The following is a 26,835-nucleotide window of genomic DNA, read 5'->3' on the forward strand; positions in this document are numbered from 1 at the left end:
AAAACTTTCAAGAAGTGTTAAAAAAAAATACTCATGATATATTTTTGACCCAACACTATATATTATTGACTCTTCTAACCTCAGAATTAGAGATCATGCAGTTTTATAGACCGAAAAGACTTGATATCTTACTGAGTTTGAAGAAAGTAATTTAAAAAATATCACCGAAAATGACTCAAACCTGGGAGGAATCATATACAATATGACACATATATCTAGGCTATGTATAATACACATTTGAACACAAGATTAACAACAAAAAATCATTGAAAATGAGCTACTCTTTTTGACCTTCAAGCGTCTAAGCAGCACACTAAAAATCTGGAAATCTTTTCAGACATTCAGATTAACTTCCTTCTTTGAAAAAAATATACCAACAATATATACTCATATTGCGCTCCAAAATGTATGTAAACATTTGAAATTTAAAGATTCTTACAGCACATTTAGAAAGTGCCAATATACATTTTGTAGACACACATACTGTTGTTTTCAAAACTATTCTAATAGAGGCAGCTCCTAAATAATTTGGAGGTTTCACTTAAAAAAAACTTAAACTGTTTTGTCCTCCCCAAAGGTTATCTTTAGACTAACGTACTCGCCATAAAAGCCTCTGCACTTAAAACTAAGTCACAGAGAGGAAGTGAAAGATAGTGCTCAGGTTGGTATAAGTTGAACATTGAAAGATGACATGAAACAGACAAGGAGATGCAAACACAAAAACAATCAATCATAAATGAAATTTTCTGTGGCGGAGCGCTAATACCCCAGGGGTCACGGATTATAATTCCACCCTAGCCATGGGTGTTCTCAAAAGGAAGAAGAACGAAAGATAGAGGGAGGGAGAGAAAAAGAGAAAGCAAAAAGAGAGAAATACGAGAGAGAGAGGGAACGTTAGATAGAAGAAAGAGAAACAGATGGAAGAAAGCGAGAGAATACAAAACAGGAAGACAGAGAGAAAGAGATAGAAGAGAAGAGAAATAGGCAAAGAGAGGAACGAAGAGAAGGGGAAAGGAAATGTACTCTCTCTCTCTCTCATACAAACACACACACACACACACATACGTATACACACACGCCTAACGTCATAACTGAAATTTACGATATAGGAGACCCCACTATCTGGGCTTGTTAACGCTACACAAGTGCCTATTGTAGTCAGGACAGAAATGTTGTTATGCAATCATTAAAACACAATCTAATATGTGTATAATATGTACTGTACCTAGGTAGGAATTTTAGGTTATATAATTCCTATATTCCTTTATGCCGGACAAGCTAGGTAGTGAGTGGTAAAAAATCAACAGACAAATACTTGATATACGGTTTTTGTTTATAGAGTGTAAGTTGTAAGAATTTCAATGTGTTTTTCAAGGTCCCGGCTCATTCTTATTGTGTTCATCCCCTGATGCTTGAATACCGTACACAAATTTTCTGGCATGAATACAGCACAAAAATTTTCCGGCACGTACAGTTGTATTTCTCTTAAAGTTATAAATAAGAAAAATGCTACTCTTCTATGCAGTATATGCAAGCACATAGCAGGTAAAAGTATTCTGCACGTGTTGTTTTTATTTGCTTTATCAACAGGTAAGTAATCTGTTCAAAGACAATGCATTAGAGTAAATAACGTGCCAGTGCTGACATTGATGAGCTTGAAAATAACAAAAGAGTAACGCATACATATTGCCTTCCTAAGCTGAAGGCAACTGTGCCAGTACGGTTGTGAGGATAACAGTGAGGATTAATTCTTGTGATAGGCTGCTCCATTTTTTTTTCGTGTACTAGAGTTATTTCCTTCGAAACAAGTGTGGTAAAGTCAAGGATTAGAAGTTGCAAAAATTCGCCTGACACTTTGTTATGTGTGTGCATTGTTTGTTCTTAAGCCACTGAAAAAAATCCTATTGGAAAATCATAAGCTGTACTTTGGTCGTGCGGTTGGTGATCAAGAGATAGACTAAGTACTCCACGTTCGCCATAAGTAGGATGACCATACATCTCGTTTTGACCGGGACAGTCCAGTTTCAGAGGTGTGTCCCGGTCGTCCCGTCGATATTATTTAAAAACCACTATTTGTCCCGTTTTATGAAAGTCTAGCAGTTAGCTTGAAAACCAAACCTAAATTTCGAGAGACTTTCATGGAAAAAAATGATGGAATTTTTAAAATAGCGTTATGGCAACGCGGTGGAAGAACAGCTGCACTGCATTTCAAGCCCTTCATAACAATCAAAATGTTCCATTGTCGTCCAGAATGTTCGAGCTAACAGCAATTTATTGTTTAAGTTAACTCGCGTCTCAGATTGTATTGTTTTGTGCGTGTTCTGTTATTTGTAGAGCAGATAATAGGCAAGGCCAAGAAGTGAATATGTTTCCATACAGGCATACAACAAGAATCGAAATTCCTGCATTCTTACACAAACTCGAGAGGCAAATCTCGCGTTGTGTCATACGTGAAGAGTTTCATGAACGGTTGTTGAAGAATAAAATTTTTCTCAAGAAGGTTGGTTCTGCTGATAAATACTTCTGGCACTCTTCAACTTCAGCGTAAAACAAACATCAAATATTGATCAGGAGGGACCAGAAACACTATATAAGCCAAACCGAGATTACAATAATTAATACCCTTTGACAACGGGAGATCATATTTCATTTATTGTTTACGATGTATCATTTATGCATACTTTAAAAAATAATAATACATCAGTAATAACAATAATTTTATAATCAGGCCCAGGGCCGGATTAAGGTGGGTGCTATTGATGCTGCCGCATTAGGCCCATTTGTGAAATAGGCCCAGCTGAAAACAGACGAGAATTTTTTCTGAACAGTTTTCTTTTGCTATATTAACCTGAAAATAAATCTTAGAATGAAATTTGGAGGCCCAATTTCGGACCCTTAGACACAGCGTTACTTATTATACAGTTACTATTATTCTTTGTGCTGTGACGTAAGTATAACGCCGTTGCGTTTATTGTTCACCGAAGATTTAAAGCATCAGGCCCAATTTCGTCTTAATCCGGCCCTGAAGGTCTAACCGATTTTTCAGGGTGGTGTAAACTCATCTCCTTGCGATGTCCCGTTTTTGGAACAACATATTATGGTCATCCTAGCCATAAGACACGCGAGGTCAACTTATCAATATGGTTGGTTGTATGGTAAAAAGAAAACAATGATAATTTGCTGTATCTACAATTTGGCGAGAACGAACCAATCACTATAATGACTGTTATGTAAACATCTGTCTATCTGCAATGAAGCCTGTGGCCAAGGTGGATTGATTTAAATCAGGTTGATTTAAATCAAGTAATTAGAATAATGTACATAAGGATTTTGTAGATATCAGAATCACTTTTGGTGAAAATACATAAATCTCGTAATCATTTAATGGTGTTTACTAGGCTCTAAGAAAGGAAACAAAATACATGTACTGATGGGGTGAAGCTCATACGAAAGCAAATGTAATGTGCAAACTGTAAACACACTTAAATTTATCTTGATTTAAAATTCAATCATTTTTGTAGGCAAAAAAATAGCAAGCATTTTGTGTAGAAAAAAAATAGAAAATAATAATCATGTTAAACCGTAAATAGTGTCATCATTAAGCTGTAAATACACATAACAGCAGATATTTTGCAAACTGTCATTTAAAAAAAATCCAAAATTCAGCTACAAAGACTAAAAAAATTAAGTTACAGTTATAGGGTACATCCAGAGTGTTTTATTTTCACTGAAGAAACGTTACTGAAATTATTATAGTATAATTAACACAAGCAACGAACCTTTCCATAGTAGTTACATATATACAGTATCAGAAACAGAAAAATGTATATTTACATAACATTTGTTATTTGCTTTAATCAAACAGTTCAAATATTTTACAGGGCCGTTTACTAGAAAAAAACCTTTCTGTAAAAAACATGTATCTATATATAGCTATGGTGCCAAAAACTATACAAGCAATTTTTAATGTTTTTTTTTAAATCGATTTGAATTAAAAATCGATTTGAATAAAAAAAATCATCAAAAATTATTTTTTAAAATAAAAATCATGAATTTTATCCATCGTGCCTGTGGCTCTTGCCAACAGCATGGTTGTTCCAAGTGAACCAATTGAACTCAAGAGATGACAGCATCGCCAGCCAACTGTGGTTCAGAGTCTTCCGAAGAGGATTCTCTTTGTTACTTGTAGCTATATATCTATATTAGTTATTTACGTCTTGCTCTTCATAGCATCTTCATAATTTACGAGACTAACTGCATTTGATATAGCCCAGGGTGGATAAAAATCATGATTTTTTAAAATTTAAATCGGATTTTTTTATTTAAATCGATTCTTTATATTTAAAAAAGAAACAAGCATAAAATTGATTCTATGTTTTTTGGCACCATGCAAATAGATGCTTGTTTTCATAGAAAGGCTTAATTAAGGTTTAATTAAAGCAAATAAAAATTATATGTAAATACAATTATTTCTGTTTCTGATACTGTACATATGAGTATGAGCCTACTATGGAAATGTTTGTTGCGTGTGCTAATGAAACTACAATAATTTCAGTAACTTTTCTTCCAGTGAATATAAAACATTCTGGATGTTCTATATAATTGTAATTTGAAATATTTTTTATAGTCTTTGTAGATGAATTTTAGCGATTTTTTAATGATAGCTTGCAAAATATCAGATGGCATGTTTATTTACAGTTTAATGGTATTGACACTATTTATGGTTTAAGTATTTTGTATATTATTCTACCAAAATGTTTGCTATATATAAATTATTGAATTTTAAATTAAGGTAAATTGAAGTGTTTTTGCGGTTTACATATTACATTTCCTTTCGTATGAGCTTCACCCCATCAGTATATATATTTTGTTTCTTTTCCTTTCTTAGAGCCTAATAAACACCATTAAATGATTACGAGATTTATGTACTTTCACCAAAAATAATTCTGATATCTATAAAATCTCATGTACGAGGAGTGTCCGGAAAGAAAGGTTACACGAAAGGTGATGTTTTAGTGCTTACGTTGACAACACTGGCTTTGACCTTCATCCTTCCGCTTTCGTCTCGCGGCCGTTCGTCAGTTACCTGGAGTCTAGTTCGAGTAACACCTGCTGACAATGGTTGCGTCGGTTCAGAATACCGCCAAATGTGAAGTGTGCTCCGTCATACTTTTTCTCCATGCAAAAGGCGAGTGTCCAACGGATATCCACAAAGTGTCTAAGACAACGCTTTTGGACCATCCGCCATACTTCCCGAACCTTGCACCCAGCGACTTCCATTTGTTTCTTCACCTTAAGAAACATCTTGCAGGTCACTTCCAGAACGATGAAGAGATCAAGAACGAAGTTAAAATGTGGTTCCAGCAGCAGGCGGCAGAATTCTATGACTGTGAAATATAGAAGGTAGTACCTAGACTTAACAAGTGTTTGGACAATGCCGGAAATTATGTGGAAAGTAACTCATGCAACACTAAATAATCTGTAGTGGACGTGTTGTCAAATACATTTTTTTTAATGAATACTAGCCGTTCAAACCTTTCTTTCCGGACACTCCTCGTAGATTTTTCTATGAATAATTTCTTTAATGTGATTTAAATCGCGATTTGAAACAACCTGATTTAAATCAGTCCACTTTGATATAGCCTCACAAGGTATTGTGCAATGCTCAACTTGAAGTGTAATGGACATTTTCATTTCATTTGCTAATGTGACTCTTAGAACACCCTGCACGAGGAAAACCTAACATTAGGAAACATTTGTTTCTTTTTCCAGTTATAATAATTACGTTATCACTTACGTATATCATTCTCCAAATATTGTGAGGAGTGAAAAATATATGTACTTTTACAATTTCATTTATATTATATTTTTATTTTGACTTTCTAATCGTCCTGTACAAGGAAAACTGGTCATGATGATACAATGAACTTTCATGTACTAAATTGTGTTCACATAATTTTGAAAGTAAAAATACATTTCCATCATCCATTCCATGTACATCAAATGTCACAATAAATATCACATATATGTGTCAATGTTATTTTTGGGACACCCTGTAGACAAAAAAGTGTGAGTTTTCATTGGCGTACGCAGAGGCGAGCTGAAGGGGTTACAGCCCCCCCGAAATATTTAGAAAATAAGCAAATCATGGAGCTCATATCTCATTAAAATAAAACATCAACAACGAGGTATCACCGAAAATGATTTTCGGCGAGGTATTATGTGATCCAGCAAATATTTCTTCTCATTCTGATCAGTAAAGGTTAGATTCATGTCACTGAACCTCCGTTCACATTCAGCTGTATTGGCACAATTTCGATTGAATTTGCATAATCCTTGAGTTAGGTGGAAATGTGTTTTGGATTTATTTTGTAGATGTGAAAAATCTTTAACTATAGTGGAACCACAAGCAAAACAACCTGCACAGACCCGCGACCCCTGTGCACCGTACTCCCACGAGGAGGGGAGGGGGAGAGTGGACCATGCTTCTTTATGGCCCGAGCTGAACGGAAGAAGGGAAAGCTGCGCGGGAACTTTTCGTCCTAGGTTCTTTTCCTTGTGGTCGCTCTATAGTAACGCGCACATGCTTTCCCTTGTCACCATAAAACATACGTTCTTAGGTAATCACCTAAATGAGTGTGTGCATTTAATAGGATTACATGCCAAAAGAAACCTAAGTGTTCAAACCGGCTATTCATATTGATTGATTGAGTTAGTGTTTTAAGTCCACTTCATGCACAGTAAGGCTAATTGGGACCGGACCTACAGCTTAAATTGGGATCCGAACCACCATGTACCTCCACCGAGTATCGAACCTGGGACGGCTGTTCATATTGTCTACAAAAGATTGGACAAATTACTTTTGAACGTATTGTTTTCCTCTAATTCCTGAACTACAGTGCTCCTACACGGTGAATCAACCGTTTTCAATGTTTCAAGAGTAGCCATGTTAATTTCTTGCTTTGATCTAAGAACTCAAGGATTTTGGTTTTGCATATACAATGATAGTACTTTCAGTACCTGTAGTCTTAACATATAGCAAATTCCATCACACATAACTACTTTGCCAAATCTCTTATCAATCCTTCAAACTTGGACCTCTCACAAGTCGAATTATTTTTTAAGACACAACAAAAGACTACAGATCTCAACAAGCGCTCGAACAGGATTAAACGACGAAGTGACCCAACATACGTAAAAAACACAGCCCACTTTTAGAATTCGATGCAAAAGTACTTGTGAAACAACAGAAGTCTGAAAAAATACCTAATACATGGCATCTAAAAGGGGCGCCACCTTTTCAAACACATTGATTGGGTGGGCTCTAACACTTGAATTATAAGTTCACAAAAAATCACATAAATTATTTGGTGGGCTCGGGCCCCATATAAATTGGCGCCACTGTACACAATCGCCATAAATTGCGCAATAAAATTATTGTATGTAGCAATGGTGTGGTATACTTAATTGAATTCAACTTGATTGATTGATTGATTGGTTTGATGTTGGGTCATTCCACGTCAAATCATCCAGGCCATGTCACCCACCACCTCCGATTTTGATGAAATTCGGTATACTTATAGAACTTATGATGCTAATTACAAAAATGACAACTTTTTTTAGATTGGTCAAGGGGTTCAGAAATTACGCGATTTTAAAAATCTCCCTGTACGCCACATGCGGCTCCACTTTGAATGACACGTATTAGGCTATAAATTATAGTATCTTCTCTCAGGTTTGCCGTAGAAACTTCAAGTTTAATTTCTTTTGCTCAGGATAGTGTAAGCTTTCATTTAAATAAAGTTTCTGATCAGTGTATCAATAATTATGTATTTTATGTATAGTTTCATGTATTTTTTTAGAAAAATAAATGACTAACTTCAAGAGCGAATTTCGTGCAATGCCCCCCCCCTTCAATTTCACCTAAATTGTATATACAGGTAGCTGAGAGTGGGTACTAATGCTTGATGGAAAAATTGGGATGGGCGGTTCAGAGACAGGGTGATAAAAAAATCATTTGCATTAAAAGTTAATCTTATTAAAAATACTTATGTATTTAGCACAAAGTCTGAAGTACAATATGTTTTGAGGTATAATATTCAAAATTTCTGTTTACTATGTGTGAAGGTAAGCATAGGCGTAACCTGGTGGGGGCAAAGGGAATCATTTTCCCTATCCAAAATTTATAGATTAATTAAAACCTACAAATAATAATTGCAGTGGAACCCTGATTTCAAATTCGTCGATTTTACATTTCCCTGCATTTTACATTCAATATTGGTGGTCCCAACATAGCAAATTTTCCTCGGTTTTACATTTTCTCGCATTCTAAGTCTTTTCAGCTTGGTTCCCTGAACAACGTAAAATCGAAGTTCCACTCTATCTAAGTTAGTTTCAACTGTCTTCAATTTTTTTTAAAAAATTATAATCATAGTCATTAGCATTCCCAAGTTTAGCAAATTTTCTTCGAGAACATTCTTCTTTTTGTGCATTTTATCTCAATATGGAATTTTTTTTATACTCTTCACGGAGATACGTAATATGAAGTAAGAATTAATAATACACATTTGTGCTGATTGAAGTTTTTCCAAATGGAGCTTTTCTTGCCACATACCAGAGAAAATCTCCTTGTGATGGGGTGATTGGAACACTTAGAAGACTTGTATAGACATCAACAGTATCAAGTAACAAGTTCAACAATGAAGTACCAATTCCATAGAAATAGTATTAGAGGCATAAATTTCTTATTAATCACGTAAGGTGAAATGATAACAACCTGCAGTACAATGTGTCAGCGATTGCAAAGTACTATACAACAGCACCAGGAAGATTAAGTATGCACTGTTTTGAACTTAGGCTACAGGTTATTTACAGTGTTCGGTAAGTTACTTTTTACAAGTAACCGAGTTTCAGTTACTCATTTAAAAAGTAACTCTGTTACAGTTACTGGTACATTGAAAGTAACTGAGTTACTTTACAGTTACTGTAAAAGAAACTTACAGTTAATGATCATTGATTTGTGTAAAAATTACAAATTGTGTTTCTAGTACATAATCCGTATGTCTTCATATACCTACATTACTACTGCAAATAAATGATGAAACACAGAATCAACTTTGCTTGAACGATTTTAATTAAGAAATCATTTGAATGCTGACCACGGTATTTTGAATATGGTGTCATTGATTCCACTTGCACCTATTTCTTTCTCCTCGATTCCAAGTTCAACAAAATCCAAAGATACACTCCTTCAACGAAGACTGTTTCCTAGCTCGACAGTCCACCTAAAACACTGAAGTTTTCACATACAAGTGGATATGAATTGAAGTAAAGCGTGGATGAAGTTAGCATGCAACAAAGCATAGCTTCCTTGAAAGGCCGGCAATTTAAAGAAAATCCTTTTACGTAGCATCCAGAGAAGGTACAGATATATTTTTTTTACAGTTGGGAACAGAAAAAGTGAACGGCACAATTTATAGTGCATGAAATTTTGGCAATGCATACAATACAATCGAGTAAGTATTTTTCGGTACTATCTTCATGGGCGTAACTTGGGAACTTGGGAACTATCTTTGGTTGAGAGAATCAAAGTTTGAGTCCCATAAAAATAGTGTCAAAGATTATTTGCTAAATACATTTGAAAAATCACAATAATTACTCTTTTTTTGTTTGTTCCTCAAGTGCCAGGAGGTTCACAAAATATATTTAACTTGTAGGTTTTAATTAATCTATCAATTTTGGATAGGGAAAATGATTCCCTTTGCCCACTCCAGGTTACGCCTATGCTTACCTTCCAAACATAGTGAACAAAAATTTTGAATATTATACCTCAAAACATATTGTACTTCAGACTTTGTGCTAATACATAAGTTTTTTTTAAAAATATTAACTTCTAATGCAAATGATTTTTTTATCGCCCTGTCTCTGAACCGCCCATCTCAATTTTTCCATCAAACATTAGTACCATTAGTACCCACTCTCAGCTACCTGTATATACAATTTAGGTGAAATTGAAGAGGGGGGGGGAGCATTGCACGAAATTCGCTCTTGAAGTTAGTCATTTATTTTTCTAAAAAAATACATGAAACTATACATAAAATACATGATTATTGATACACTGATCAGAAATCTTATTTAAATGAAAGCTTACACTATCCTGAGCAAAAGAAATCAAACTTGAAGTTTCTACGGCAAACCTGAGAGAAGATACTATAATTTATAGCCTAATGCGTGTCATTCAAAGTGGAGCAGCATGTGGCGTACACAGAGATTTTTAAAGACGCGTCATTTCTGAACCCCTTGACCAATCTCACAAAAGTTGTCATTTTTGTAATCAGCATGAAAAGTTCTATAAGTATACTGAATTTCATCAAAATCGGAGATGGTGGGTGACATTTTCACAAAATTCTGGATGATTTGACATGGAATGACCCTGTTTTGAGTCCACTTTATGCACAGTAAGGCTAATCGGGACTGGACCTACAGTTTAAAGTAGGATCCGAACCACTATGTGCCTCCACCGGGTTCGAACCCGGCACCCCTTGATTACAAGGCAATGACGCTACCACTGCGCCATCGGAGAGGCCCTTGAATTCAACTGGAACACCTCTAGATATTGCAAGTGGGTAGGAATAATGATCCCTGTTTGAGATGCGTCATTCATAGCAAGAGATTTGATGGTTCAAAACAGGGGGGGAATCCCGACCTACCCCTACCCTTCCTCCGCTTCGTCAAATCGTACCCTGCATTAAAATGAATAGCTGTATGTTTGTTCGCTACTTTCAAATGACAAAATTCTGATTTTCCGTTCTATCACATTCGAAATTAGTCTAAAAGGAGGTTCAGAGCTTTATATGTTTCGGAGTTATTTGTTTTTAAACAACCATAAATTCTAAGAAAATAAAAAAAATACAATATATTTATGTAAACTTCGATTAAAAAACAGGAAATACGTGAGTGCTCTTCTAAAATGGAATTTCCATGCACGTTTTATATATATATATATATATGTATATGTACAACATACACACACATACATATACATACTTACACGCGCGCGTGCGCACACACACACACACACACACACACACATAAGGTAAGTTTTCTTTCTCTAAATCGCGTATTCGTGTACCGTCGTCGCCTTGTAATCAAGTGGTCTCTGGTTCAATATCCGGTGGAGGCGCGTAGTGGTTCGGATCCCACATTAAACTGTAGGTCCAGTCCCGATTAGCCTTACTTTGCATAAAGTGGACTTAAAAAAACACCAACACAATCAATCAATAAAGTCTATTCGTTTGGTAGACCCAGTTAAGATAGAATCCTATCCATATAAAAAGTTATTGCGTACACGTACTCATTGCATGAATCATTGAATATACTTGCGTTATTGTGTATCAAGGTTGAAGACCGAATTGCATGTCAACTTATTGACTAGTTTTGTTTTCACGCGTGACATAGTACTCCATCTGATGACGTAGTTCAGGCTGCTTGAGGTCTGCCACATACATTTAGGTCAAGGTGAAAGTGTGGCATAAAGCACATACCAGGTCAATATTATTGAATTTGTTTCTTCATGTGAATCTATCACTGCTTGATACACATACATGAATTCTGGTATAGGGATACACTATTGTAAAAACTCAAATGGTTGCTTTCATTAAAACTAAACTTTAACTTATATAATAATGAACGCATCACCAGTGATGCGACGTACTAGTTCTACATTCGTTCTCTACACAGTACGTAATGTGCGCATAGCTTCCATTGGCTTACTGATACATTAAATTTTATTTACCACACTGTTTTGAAACAAAAGTGCCAATGCTGTTTACAACAAAAAATGCGTGGCATCATGAGACAAAAGTAGTATTTTTCCATTAGGTACGAGAATATTTGGTATATTATGCTTGTAACTTGGCACAAAATTGTTCATAAAGAAGAAACTTTGCACACTTCAACAATTGTCAGAAGTTGATGTTAGAAAATGGTTGCGAGGGTTTTCTTTCGTTAATAGGATTGTTTTCAGCTCTATATTAACCAACGTTATTGAAAAATGGCACTTTCTCTCGAAAGCAGAGTTGTAAAATAATTTTTGGTGTAGTTTGCATACCTAAACTATGTAAAATAAGGGCGTAGATTATGTGTAGACGACGCACGTAGAAGTTGAATTTGAATTTTTGGGTGCATCAACAGTTAAAGGCTATTTTGCACCAGTCACGTTATACGGGGTCCAGCCCCTTATCTTACCTAAATTAACTGTAATGTTATTATCTAAAATATTAAAACATTCTGACTTCGGTTAAAAACTGAGGCTGTAATGGGACACTCAGCACACATAAGGGAAAAACAAAAAAAGAAACAACATTAAAAGGGATAACACACAGAATAATTCTGACCACACGGCCAGACGCCAGAGCCTCATTAGTCTGCAAAATGCATCCAGGGTGTACTACGTTGAAGAATCACCCCTTACATCCCACGACGCACGTAGACTATGAACGGTCGACTCGGTACCGGAATAGTCCACGGTTGCAATGGAAAGTCATAAAAGGAGTTTATGATGGTGATTGCGAAGCGTGGTCTAGACTGTACTGGCCGTTTAAGACACAGTTGTCGCTGGGATCGAACGTCCACAACAGGTTTTAATCTTCGGGTAGGCATTGCAGCCGTAGGGTTCATGCGAGAGCTGAAGTGAGGTGTACAGAACAAAATCGGACTCTCGTGGGTTACTTTCCGCTTATTTCCGGGCCGACCGTTCACATTAAGTTTCGTTTTTTATAGTGTACGGAACTTCACCCTTAAAAGCTCTATTTAGAACTGGTGACGTATCAAAATGAAAGGAGGGCGTTGAGAATATAAAACCTTACACACAATTACAATTTCGAGACGAGACTTGGCGCAGGCACGTCTCGTGAATAAGTAAGTTTGTCTCGGTCTCGTCGCGATTTCTAAACCGTCTCTAAGCGCCTCAGTTGCCTCATTTGCATTTATATTAACCAACATATATAACGTGCCTATAAGACACGTTTTGGTCATCTTCTGACCATTCATGAGTGTCATCAGAGAAGAGAAGGGTCCAGGATGATTTAGAAGGTCCTCGCAGCTGTCGCAAGGTGAATGGCCTTGAGGCAACCAAGGACATGGACAGAAACGCTTCGATCACTAGTTTGCTTGTCCCAGACGTTCATATTGATCATGCCATAATACTCTACATGCACATGCGAAACGTCCAGCGTACGTATTAGTTGTGGAAGGAGCGTGTTGGAGTGCTGAGCGCAAGTGGCATCATGAGTTACCACCTTTCAGTGCCTCTAGAGTTTCGCGCCTGCAGAGTCTTCGGCATAATGCCGTTTTCAATTGTCGCGGATGGAGACTCGTTGAGCATAGAAGAATCTACGGTTTTCCGCTGCTATTCCGTCGTTTTGTGTATCCTTAATATGTGTGTGGGAATTTGGAGGTTATATTACATCGCGGAAGCTTTCACGATGGACAAACGTGAATTTTTACCATCTATTACTTTCGGCTTAAGGGAAGTTTCAGCCTTTATAAGCTCGGTGTGGATTTACATAAATTCTGTGCGGGAATCAGCTAAAGTAGTTACCACATACCAAAGAATCGCAACAATGCACTTGGAGATGAAGGTGCCGAGACAACGCGACAAGTGTGGTGACATCATGTCACTTATAGGTTTAGTCTTGTGTACACTTTTTGGATCTATAGTCTACGTGACACTCTATATTCTATTGAGACTTAATTATCACGAAGAGGAACCCGCCATATTAGTCAAGTTCATATTACACATTATCTCCTATTCCGCTGCGACATTGGTGAACGTGTTTATGCTGATTCAGTTCACAAGTTTCTGTTCCTTGATTTTCGAGTGCTTCTCTAAGGTGAAAGACTCTGTCTCCCAATGTTTGAAACCTTCGCCTCCCACCTTGCCAGAAGGGGATGTGCCCGTTATAAGAGTAGGAAGCGCTACTGAAGAACAAGGCGACGAGGCTGCTTCGTCGGAGGTCCCAAACACTTTGGAATCCCTGGTAAAACTTCGCAACGTCTACAACGAGCTGTGCGACATCGCAGATCGTCTGGAGTCCGCTTTTGGATACCGCCTTCTCATATTTGTGATCGACAAGTTGGTGGAGTGTGTCTGCAACATCTTCAATTTCATCGTTGGGTTTCATATGTTGTACCACGACAAAGTAGAACAGAGCGGTGAGCTACTACTCTGTTTTTGTCCTCTGGCAATTGTCTTTCCAATCATAGCAGTCTTCATATTGGTAAGATCTTGTGGTCCGATCATTAAAGTGGTAAGTAAGAGCAGGGTAGGAATTAATTTTTGGTACGTTTTTAGGTGAAGGATTCAACTGTTAACAGAAAAAGACGTCGAAATGGACAGGGGCGGCGTTTAATTATTTAGATATTTCATTACATTATCCTTTTCAGTGTGAACTAAATCGTTCATACTCTTCAACAGTACATATTATAGCATTCATACAAGCTTCCCCTCTGCCTGTAGGTGGAGGTGCATTGTTACCCTCAAGAGGCTTAACAGAGTGTGTATATTTGCCATCGTTTTTTCTACCTTCTGGTTCTCGTATTAACTTTTTTAATCTATTAATTATTATTAGTGGGAACGGAACGCCGGAAAATGTTTTACTTCCAGCGGAGAACGTGTCCTTTTGGGGGGCGGACACTACATAAACTCCCGAACCAAAAATGCCCCAGACCCAGGCCCGTACCCAGGGGGGGATGAAGGGGGCCATTCCCCCTCCCCTCGAGCCATGAAATATTTTGATGCAAACCTACAAAAATAACATGGATAATTTTTAAGATTTTGCAAGAGTTTAGATTTTCTTCTTGCATCAATGAATGGGTTTGTCTCTAGAAAGAGGGAGACTTCAGAAGTCTGCAGTCTACTATATTTAGTGATTTTAGTTTTATAACCATTTATGCGAAGCTACTAAATGTTCCAATTTGGTCGGGACAATTCACCATATTTACCCCTTGTTTTGACTTTTTTCGAACTGCAGTCTTGATGAGAGAATGTCCTCTTTTCGGGGTTAATTCACATTCATTATAAAGATCATTCCATTGCGTTGGTCGTCACATTCAGGGTACGAACTCCTATGGTGGAAGGGGGATCTCCCACCTTCCCACTAACGATCTTGCTCTATTAAAAATTTTCCCCCATTAAAATTTTCCGAGGGTAAGAGTTTGTGTGATAACAACAAAGATAAGCAATTAGTTTGGACTTCAAACATACTTTACTAAGAATAACATCATAAACACATACGCGTACACAGAAGGAATAACAAAGTATGATATCTGCCTGTGTGAGAATGTTGCATACATCATTTGTTCTCCCCTCTCTCTCTCTCTCTCTCTCTCTTTTTAGGGCTGGTAATAGGATGGGGTAAAAACGTACTTCTACAGTCATAGATAAGATTTTAAAATTATATCAAATTGGACTAGTAAGAAATGGAGCCGTAGCTGCGAAGGTGGTTGTCATTGTGACCTTAGGCCCCTGGAACATAGAAATTATAGCGACCTGTCATTTCTCCTTCATTTCTCATCTCGTTTCGTCGGGAATAAAACATAGCATTTACATGTTAATTTAATAGGAAACTAATGTCTTCTTAAAGTTTCTCATTTGTTGTTCCTCCACCTAGTTATCTTTAATTTGCAATCGATTTTGCAGATGTGAACAATCACATACACTGCTTCAATGAAGATTTACACCATTATATAAACATAACACAATAAAAGTATGAAAATTTAATTATCATTTTTAATAAAAAGCAATAATTAAAAAATATCTAAAACTTATTAAAAACATTTCACCTATCTCCTAATTTTTTGACATTTTGAATCACTCGTTAAAGGAATTAATTTGCTAGTTTAAAAATGTAGCAAATTAATTATATTATATACTATATGTTTATAAATATAAATATATATGTATATATAAATAAATAAATATATAATTTAATAATTGACATATATTTCATGACAATTATATATATAAAACCAAGGTTTTGGGCTTGGTCACCCCGTTCAAAAAATCCTGATACAGGCTTACCCAGACCCCAAGATTTTAAGCCCTCGTTTGTTTGTAATGGCGTCTTCAAAATGGCGGTTATGACGAAGATTCTACACCTGAAACCTGTTAGTTTATTGTAGTTATTCATCATTCATGATATCTTATTTTAACCTAATTTGCAGTTTATAACTGTATTATGATAATAAGACATTAAAAAGACCCACTTTACCAAATAAAATTAGATATGGCGGCCAATATGGCCGCGAAAAGTCTAAGAATAACCCTTTTAGCTATTTGATCATGTTTTGGATGTGCCATAACTCAACAGTAGCATCCAAAATAGTGTCAGACTAAGACCATGAAATCATAATAGTTCAATTCTCGGCATTCTCTATATGTACAGGGTGTTTCAAAAGTCTGACACCATAGAACAACTGCGTTATTAGTGCAGATGGCGAAAAATAGAAAGAGGAAATTTGTTGGAAATGTGAGGATTTCAATATAATGTGCTTGAATTTTCAACGTAGCATGCACCGTTGAGGCTGCTCGCTGGTACGATCCTCAGTGAGACCTGAAATTGCCTTGTTGCCACATGCTTCGTCCTTAAGGGGGCATTTACGTTATCGCAACACCGTACTGTACTCGTTAAATTGAGAATGATGACGCAAAATTAGAGGCAAAGTAAGAAGTGTGTGGGTGTGTACAGAAACACACACGCACACATACGCACAAGCACACAACTACAAAATCTGTAATTGTGGCTAATGTTATCTGAAATAGAGGTTGTTCGTTAGGACATAGTGATATGAAGGGTGATCAAGGGGTCCCGAGTTCGATACCCGGTGAAGGCACATGGCACAGTGGTTCGGATCCCACTTTAAACTGTAGGTCCAGTCCCGATTAGCCTTTCTGTGCGTAAAGTGGACTTAAAACAAAAAACCATTCATTCAATCAATCTTACAACTCATTTTCATTTAAATCGTTCGGCGCCCAGGGCCGACTCCCGCCGTCTCCTAGCTACGGTTCTGAACTTCATAAGACTAAGAAAAGCAGGCATTGAGAGCGAAACGAGCAAGATACGAAAAGTATTTTTAATTGCATAACATTTGATGTTGTGGACGGTAATTGCCCCCTGGAGGTACACTTGGTCGTCAATGTTTGCCCCCCATAGAACTCATTTCAGTCCAAGGTTGGGGGGGGGGGGGTTGAGCCACTGTTAGCATGTTGCATGTGTATTTTCTTATTTTACATCGCTCCATGTTGCACATTGTGTAAAACATGTTGTACATGAAAGTCCTATATGTCATACGTACAAAAATAATTATATTGGGAATGGATTTACCATGAATTTCTTCCATTCAAAAGTATAGTTCGTGTGCTTGTTTTTCATTATTAGTTAATGTGAAATTGAACGGGTTGAAACAACATTTCAAATAGTTTGTTCCAACACAAATGCTTTAGCACTGACTTCTACCCCCTTTTTGAGTGATTTACGAGGATGATAACGTTTTTGATACTACTAGTACTGCTACCACTACTACAACTACTAATAATAATAACAATAATATTATTATTATTTTCTACGTTTATCCTGTATTTGCCACCACCCCCAGACAAAAATTCGTGGTTGCGCCTCTGGGTTGAACATGAGGCTACAATTCATTTACACGTGTGTAAAGCCGCTGTGAAAGTTTACATGAGAATCTGCCAAGTGCTCAGTGTGAGCTCCCTTGGTCACTGGGGGGCGGGGGGAGGTGTGTACAGCGTTCACCAAAAGTTTCAGGACAACGACATTTTATACTAGGCAACCGAACGTACACGCAGCCACGAGTTTATACCCTCTCTCAGACATAGAAAAACAGTAAATCTATGCATGCATAAATGCATGATTCAATACACATAAATATACTATTTATTATTATTTCCTTACCACCTAAAGAAAATTGAACAGGATAGAAGATGGAAGTGACATTTCTACTTTTTCATCATGATTTATCTGACTGGATCGTGTGATATACTGTATCACAGATAAAAGGCGTTCATCTGTGGCTGTTTCCATCATTCTTCTTATTCATCTCGTTTTTTTAAAAATTTGTATATTGTGTATATTTTAAACTTATAATATCTTCTTATTATCCTGCTTCATATCACACATATCCAAACTGAACCTGGCAACTCTGTAATTACGCCTAACTCTATAGGCAACCCACCAGCGCCATTTGTAAGTTTGGTCATCTAGTCGTATGTCTTGAATTCTTTTGGGAACCTTGTACACAAGGCCCTTCAACCATTCCAGAAAAAGAAAGACTCTCACGGAAAGGTTTGCGAGAACCACGACACATTTTGAAAAGTTGATAATTATCATCAGCAGCAGCTCATTCTATTTTTCCTTATGTGGTCAAATGAAGACTTAAGTAATATTCTTTTTCCAGAGTGTTCTAAGCATTCTGCAGAAAGAAATGAACTTTACAAGACACTCTTCCTGCAACAGGAGTAATACAAAATTTCATTCTGATCATTGTGCTTTTGACGTTGAGAGTAAAATCAATGTTATTCCACTTTAAAATAATTCAAAATTGGATTATTACTTGCAATGTCTTGTTCGCCCATCTGGAAAAATGTCTGTTTGCCCCCCGCCCGGAAAAAGTCTCCAAAACTTTGTAATTTTTATAAAATGATTTTCACCAACTCAGATACTATGAAATATTTATGTAATTGATAGTAATTAGATGTTTTTGTTCAGCCTTGTTATGTTGCATTGTCTGATCACTTTTTCTGCTGAAGAAGTTACTAATGAAATGTTTCTTTGTGGGAACATTGCCGCCTATATCATTTCAGTATGCCTTATTTGCAAACTAATAAGGTGTTCAATGCGTCATACTCATGCATTCACTGCATTGAAAAATTAAATTTCTTGTAAAATACTTAAGAGAAGAAGGTTACTTTAGAATTTAAAAGCTGTTACATACGCAAAATCAAAATATTTTTTTAAACTTTCAGACTCACGAGATTGGAATCACATTACACAAGCTATTCAAACCTGATTTGACCTCTGAGCAGAAAGAAAAGGTAAGTGACTGAATTTTTATATTATTCCCGATTAGTGGACTTAAAATAGTTTTGACAGTTACTTTTGAAGTAACATTAACTGAGTTACTTTTGAAAACGGGTATAACTGTAACAACTAACATTAAAGAAGTAGAATTTATCTTGGCCACGGAATTATTTCAAAATAACCTTGGCTGCAAACTAATTACGAAACGTGGAAATATATTAATGAGATAATTTTTGGACATCGTTGTTGATAGACAAGTGCATTTTGGAGAGGAAATACTCTCTGACACTCGACGTTAATTAATTTTGTACACGGCGACAACTACATAAATAAGTATATATTGATGCGGATGTGGACAATTTAATTTATAATACAACTTAGTGTGAAATTTCATTATTTTATATATTTTTTTATTAGCCATCAAAGTTAAGGTACCGATATTTTTGAATCGCTCTGTAGAATTGTGCTGTATATTTTTGTACATTTATGTCGTTTTCTTCCATAGATCAATATGTTTTTGGCCTTGATAAAATACAGGAAAATTGAATTTACTGCGAAGGGGTTTTTCCACATTGATCGGATGTTCCTTTCCACGGTATGTTAATTCAAATTTTTATTCTGATTACACTAAATTGGAAGTAATATTTTTTAAATTTCTTTTCTCACCTTGCTAAAGATTATCAACAAATAAATTCAAGCACACATAGTTAAGAAGAAGTTTTGCTCTATTCATTTAAAATACATTCATACAATAAATTACGCATTGTAATATCATTAGTTTATTAATTTATTCGTCTATTCTAAGGTTTTCGTTACATATACACATGTACTTACTTTCACGAATTAAAATTGCACTCCTCTCAATTTTTACTTAGTTTAAGTTCAGTAAATGTAATCAGTAGGGAAAGAATTTTAAGGTGCAAAATTATGGCCGGCAAAGGGGAAAAAATGTTCGGAAAATGTTTTAAAGAAGTGCAATAAAAGGTGCTAATAAAATACCATTATACAAGGCTATCTTTTTCTGCCCCTTCTGTATACAATGCGCGCGGACCGCAGAGAGAGCTCTTGTTCTGCCGAATAGGTTACTTTGAAGTTGGTGTTTTCTTTCGCGGGTTTTGCTACATTATCTTTGGAACTATTGGAGCTGCATTGATTATATTATACCATTTTATAGCTCTCGTTCTGCTCTACAAAATGAGACTATAGGATTTTTCTAACTGTTCAAGAGTGAAAAATAATTTTCTTTCCTGTCCATTTTTTTTTAACAAAACGTGAAAGATAAGGAAGGAAAAAAGTGCTGAAGCATCAACGAGGGGTTAAAAGGGGAGATAACTGTGCTAATCTGACGAAAAGGTGTAAAAAGGTGCAACAAAGTGTGTTCATTTTACTTGATTGCATGTCCTAAAATACATATCTCAAATGATCGGTATGAAAACAGCTATATTTTTGGACAGGTGCTGCACCTTAAAATCCGCTCCCTAGTAATCAGTGTCAACATTTTTGAAACTCAAACCTATATTTTATGCTCAAAAGATTTAATGGCTGCACATTATAATTGTATTCATGCTATTAATGGATTTCATTTTGTATAAAAAGTTTGTTGTTTCTTAGATAAATTCTATCGTTGCTTTGTATTTTATACGCTCGTGTGTGTGTGTGTATGCTGAGTAAGACCTGAGCTCCCTCACAATACTGTAGTGTTCGAATTTTTCAAGTCGAAGTGTATCTTCTTTCAAAAAATTGAAATCAATAATCATAAAATAATAAAAATAAAATTATTACTTTTTATATCTGTTGACCCATGTTCATAAACATGGAGACATCAATCAAATAGGAATGAGTAAATATGAAATTGTTTTGACGAATAACGATAACAATACGGAAATCCAAAATATGTCTGTGTGTGTTTGTATACAGAGTGTCCCAAAATAATGTTTACACTCTTTGAACGTTAATAATGAGAGCACTAATAACATCAAGTATGAACTTTCGTGCGTGTCACATACCTTAAAGTTACAGATGTTCATTGGCAGCAATACTTTGTCTGTAATGCTATAGAACAGATCGACAAATCAACAAACAGCAGATATGGTTTCCACAGGAAGGGAAGCACAGGTAGTGTAAGTCGCATGTTTCATGTCATTCAGTGACAATATCTTTGTGGGATACATCGTTCTTCAGTTTCCCAGAGGTAGAAATCTAACGGTGTTACATCTGGGTGGCTTATGACACGTCTTACATTGCTCAAAAGAAAAATTACTCACCTCTGCCACTTTGGGTACACAAATGACAACCGCCTGGTGGGCTGTGATGGAGCTACACACGCTCTCACACACACTCCATGTAGACATTGCAGCCTTAAATAAAAAAGTCCAGTGAAGTTATCTTTAATAGTTTATCTGTTATCAACAGTCAAAGAGTGTAAACACTATTTTGGGACACTGTACACACATACACTTTAATTTATTTCGTTACAGGTCACTGGAACGGTGATTACTTATCTAGTAATTTTGATTGATTTTTACACGTCACACGATCACTCCTACCTACGCCACTGTGACTGCGACTGCGATGTGTCACAGTCAACGCCTAATTCAACTTCTTTGTTCGGATGGAGAAACTAGGAACTGGCAAGCATGTACTCCTGACGTGAATCCATGAAGAATACAAACCGAAATGTTCGTTCCCCAATCCAACAATTATAAAAGTGCAATTTCCACGAATGAAACACAAATCAAATTTCACTGAACGCACGAGAGATCAAAAGAGTGGAATATAAAGGTAATTAAATGAGGATATTTTGAGTTTTACAACATTCAAGATTTCCAACACGTTTTCAAAAATATTCGCAATATCGTTTTTACCCAATGTTTTGTATTACTGACTCTTCCGCAGCCAAAAATTGAGATTTTATGCAGATTTCCATATAGATACTTGTACTATAACACTTAAGTTAATACTAAATTTGAAAAATATACATGTATATTTTTTAGATGTCACCGGAAATGTCTGAAACCTTAAAGGTTAAGGATAATGTACGATGTGACACGTCTATCTATTAGGTACAGTACGTATTAGTAACCCAGAAGCCGGTGTAGCTCAGACGTTAGGGCGTCTGACTACCATGCGAGAGACCCGAGCTCGATCCCCAGCGGAGGAGAACTGGGATTTTTTTTCCACCTGTTCAAGCGGCTCCGACCCCCAACCAGCGTCGTATAAAGTGGGTACCTGGAGGAAACTCTGGGGGGGGGGGGTAATGGCGGCCAGAATCGTGGTGCTGATCACATCATTCCCACCTTCGGTCGTCTACTTCGTTTATTTGGTGCCATGTAGTGTATTTGGAGTCTGCACCGTTTGCACTACGTTCCGGAGCGGTGTGGTGCATGGTCACGTGGTGCGTGCTAACTAATGAAATGAACGTTTACGTAGAAGACAGGCATTTGTTGAATCTTGTGAACTTGAACATCGCTATTCGTCTACTTGGTTGATCGTCATTTCCTTGCACCAGCCTGACACCAGGAAACACCTGCACTACACCTAGTGTCAAAAAGTGCAGAGAACTAGACGGGAATAATGAGTGATTTTTCTTGTATCCTGTTGGTTGTGGTCGCCACAGTTTAAAAGGGACGTCAGTTGTGGGAACCCCATACGCACTGTATGGTTTACGAGTTGAAACTGGGAACAAATTATATTGCTCTCTCCACAAAAACAGTCTAGTCAAGGTCGAAGCTTCCCCTTGCCTCCTCCATACCCCTGCCCCTCAGGGTTGCCAGCCACAATTATTCTAAGTTCCTCAGTCGACACTTCACGTCTTGTACGGACAACGAAGTTGCAAATATGCTGCATAAAAGAAAAAAAACTGCCGGAATACTAAGTGAGGTGAGTGTACGTATGCGGTTGAAATTGTTGCTTATTGGCAACAATGTAGGTGAGCGGTGTGACCTTGACTGGACTGTTTTCATGGTTTTAGCTTTAGTGAAGCGGGAAGAAAAATACACCAGGCATCCTGTAGCGATGAACAAATTCAAGAACGGCGATGAATCCCTCCAGGACGCACCATGTCATAGACATAGCCAAGGCGGCTATTGAGGTCACTAATGGCAAAACATGTGAAGCATTGGGAGAAGTATTCAAATGCAGAAACCAATCGCCAACACATCCATTGGCTTGGAGCTGTTGGCGAATGTGCTTGGGTTCTTTTGCTTCAAGACAACGCCAGGCCTCATGTTGCTATGGTCATCCGTCATTATCCGACTTGGTTGGGAAACAGTAATGCAGCCTTCATATTCTCCGGACATTGCACCATTGTTCCATTCGTTAGATAACTATCTGTGGGTATGACAGTTCCGAACCTTCGACAAAGGTGAACCACACACTGGACGACTTCTTTGGTTCACGTTCCTCTGAGTTCTAGCAACGTGGAATTCATCGTCTGCCCGAACGTTGGAGACAGGTTCTTGCCTCTGATGGAGACTATTTCTGATTGTCCACGTACACCCAGCGCCAAAGGAAACAGTAAGCGAATTGCCTATCACCATTCCCATTCAGTTTGTAGAGGCCAACATCTGCTTCGAATCAACAGAATTCCACTCCAGTATGACGAATGAAAACAATAAAAATAACGATGGACAATTTGGCTACTATTATCTTTGCCGTTGGCTGTACGTCTTATATCATGTTCTGGCCTTCTTTTTGCAGGATTAATAATCCGAAAGAACTTTATTGGGTACCTAATACAGAACATAAGATTCACACACAAAGAAAGTTGAAAATGAGCTGAAGTACTCATTTTTGACCTACAAACTTCTCATATTGTGCTCCAAAGTGTACAGTAGGATACATAAGCATTACCAAGCAAATTATCCATCAGCATGTTCATGCTCTCTGTTTTACCCAAAATTTGTTTCAATAATTGGAACAAAACATCGAACTTGCTGCTGCACCAACATACTTAAAAATCAATTCCTTAAAGACAGGTACGATGCAAGAGAAAAATTAATGAAAATAATCATGGACAATTAGCAAAGCAATACTTGTGCTGCAGTGGCGTAGCAAGATATGGCGAGCCCTGGGCGAGATTAGAAAGCGAGGCCCCCAAGGTGAATCGGTACAAAATCTTCAGGAATACGTCAGCAATTTATCATATTTAAATAATGATAATAAATTACTGACGAAAATTATATTTAATAATTTCACTCACGCACTGCATTCCTGAAGCTGAAATCTTAAGCTGTAGGACAGGCCCGTACCCAGCGGAGGGGGCAACCGAGCCATGCCTCTTCGCCCCCCTCAAACTATGATATATTATAATGTGACCATATAAAAACCTACGAAAATAACATTGACCATTTTTCAGATTGGGCAAGAGTTTCGTTTTCGTCCTTGCATATATGAATGCGTTGTTTGAGGGGAGAGGCAGGCTCCAGAAGTCTCCAGTCTGCAATATTGAGTAATTTTTGTTGTATAACATTCATGCAAGTCTACAAGAGATCCAGATTTACTTGAAGCAGTCTCTGACTCGACTTTTTTCAAACTGAAGTCTTGTTGCCAGTGTTTAGTTTTTTAGGGTGGGGGTGGTTAACTCACATTTAGACATATGCTTCATTTTAGTAGTCATTGCTAATACGCACACTATTATTTGATACCCATATAATTAAATATCATGACTGTTCAATGGTGCTGGTATAAAATTGGTAATTTGCAAACACAGTACAATTCGAATACTTCTGAAAATTGAATGTAAACAATAAGCACCAAACTGTACGCCATGCAACAACCTTTGTCTGTAAGCGACTGTGTTGCCGATTTGGGGGCTGGGGGGGGGTCTATCGGTGAGTTGATTTTTCCCCGTCACTTTGGAACCTAACATTGCAATTCTACATTGTACAGCCAATATCAAAGATAATAGTGGGAAACTTGTTCATCACTATTTCCATTCTGTTCTTATTCTTCATCTTGTGCTATTCTAAGGGACACAATTCTGTTGATGCGAAGCTGACGTAGACATTGCTTTGTGACCTTTTAATTTGAACCCATTATCATCACACTGCGAGGGCCTCCCCGATGGCGCAGTGGTAGCGTCGTCGCCTTGTAATCAAGGGGTCCCGGGTCCGATACCCGGTGGAGGTTCATAGTGGTTTGGATCCCACTTTAAGCTGTAGATCCAGTCCCGATTAGCCTTACTATGCATAAACACCAAATCAATCAATCATGACACTGTGGAAAACAGACTGAATGGAAATCGTAATGGACATATTACTTTTGCCGTTTGGTATACACCTAGCACTAGCTTCAATGCTACCATAACTTTGATGATCACATCTAATACTCCAACAGCATTTCGCCTACCACCGTGACGGAGTGTTACCGTATGACACCACGCTACGACGCCATGGGTCCCGGTTCGAATCCCGGGCTGGGAATTCCTTTATCAATTTTATCATATCATCAATCAACCTCATCGTCGCGATTAGCCAAGAGTGTCAGAAAATGGACGTAAAATTACCTAACTCAATCAATCCAAAAGAATTCCCTATCTTCCCTTTGATCGACATTTTTGGATTTGCTCCCACCCGGTCAAAAAAATCATGAGTACGGTCTTGCTGTAGGAAGGAAGGAAACAACGCAAGTATTTAAATGCCTTACATCACACTTGCTTCGTGGCAGTTTATTGTTAACATATTAAAATTGGGAGTGCAAAGTCAAGAGGAATAAGAAAATACAACACTGTGCTTTTTATTTTAAAAAAAGATTAAATGGGTAAGAATGTCCAAGCAAGTTATCGTGAATTTTTGCGTAAATGTTTGACATGAGAAATACCTGGTGGCCAGAATTAAAGTTACCCAGAGCCCTCTGTAGCCTGTTTGAGGCATCGTAGAACTCTCAAATTTGGTGAATACACTATGCAGGCCATGGGGAAGAGGATGGCGATAAAAAACGTTCAATTTTCCGCCACCAGGTTGAAATGTGGCGCTGTACTTCCACGATGGGTAGTAATAATGACGTAAACTGCTCTAATTGGTTATGGATTTGCCTTTACCTTGCAATCTTGCAATAAACGAGACATTATTTTCTCGCAAATTCCAGACACTAACAAATGTCTTTCTAATTAATAACTCAGCTAAATCACTTAACGTGATTATTTGTGTACAACCCATCATGGAAGTACAGCGCCATCCTCTTCCCCATGGTCCGCATAGTGGATTCACCTAATTTCAGAGTTCTACGATGCCTCAAACAGGCTACAGAGGGCTCTGAGTTGGGTAACTTTAATTCAGGCCACCCGGTACGATGATAATTTTTCCACCTTTAAGGCTTCCTGAGGCTTAGGGCTAGCCTGCCTGTATGTTACACCAATGACTTAACGTATTCATTCAAATTATAACGATCAACTAGAATTTAAAACCAGATAAAACAGAATGTTTAAATTTTATTGCCTACAAAAAATAATCTTTTCCATATCTCTTTCTTACTTCTATTTATTATATTTTTCGTCGCCCACCCCTTTCTACGTCACTGCTTGTGCATCCCACTTTACGTAAATATTTGTAAGTTACAGATTTTACAAGACACTTATTGTTAGAAAGATTCAGTACACATTTTAGACAAACATAATACATTCATCACAAACAATTTGGAATATTGTTACATTAGGTTGGTTGATTTGGTTGGTTGATTTGTTGTTTTAAGTCCACTTTATGCACAGTAAGGATAATTGGGACTGGACCTACAGTTTAAA

At 37.1% G+C, this 26,835-nt stretch overlaps 1 protein-coding gene across 1 annotated transcript; it reads left to right on the forward strand.

Annotated features, from left to right (window-relative positions):
* The first annotated feature begins 13,827 nt into the window (after positions 1-13,827).
* On the forward strand, positions 13,828-21,942 carry LOC145981890 (putative gustatory receptor 28a). The gene is made up of 4 exons (XM_083115373.1): positions 13,828-14,309; positions 19,043-19,111; positions 19,603-19,692; positions 21,575-21,942. Exons 1-4 carry the CDS (start codon positions 13,839-13,841, stop codon positions 21,719-21,721), a joined length of 777 nt encoding a protein of 258 aa, XP_082971499.1. The 5' UTR covers positions 13,828-13,838; the 3' UTR covers positions 21,722-21,942.
* Positions 21,943-26,835: the final 4,893 nt, after the last annotated feature.

The sequence above is a fragment of the Lepisma saccharinum genome, chromosome 30, assembly GCF_977018435.1.
Source record: "Lepisma saccharinum chromosome 30, izLepSacc3.1, whole genome shotgun sequence".
In the NCBI taxonomy this organism is placed as follows: domain Eukaryota; kingdom Metazoa; phylum Arthropoda; class Insecta; order Zygentoma; family Lepismatidae; genus Lepisma; species Lepisma saccharinum.

Excerpts from the sequence above, each read along its gene's own strand:
- LOC145981890 (XM_083115373.1), top strand. The coding sequence starts at position 13,839 with ATGCTGATTCAGTTCACAAGTTTCTGTTCCTTGATTTTCGAGTGCTTC. Across the intron at positions 14,310-19,042 it reads GTGGTCCGATCATTAAAGTG|ACTCACGAGATTGGAATCAC; the intron begins GTAAGTAAGAGC and ends TTAAACTTTCAG. Across the intron at positions 19,112-19,602 it reads CCTCTGAGCAGAAAGAAAAG|ATCAATATGTTTTTGGCCTT; the intron begins GTAAGTGACTGA and ends TTTCTTCCATAG.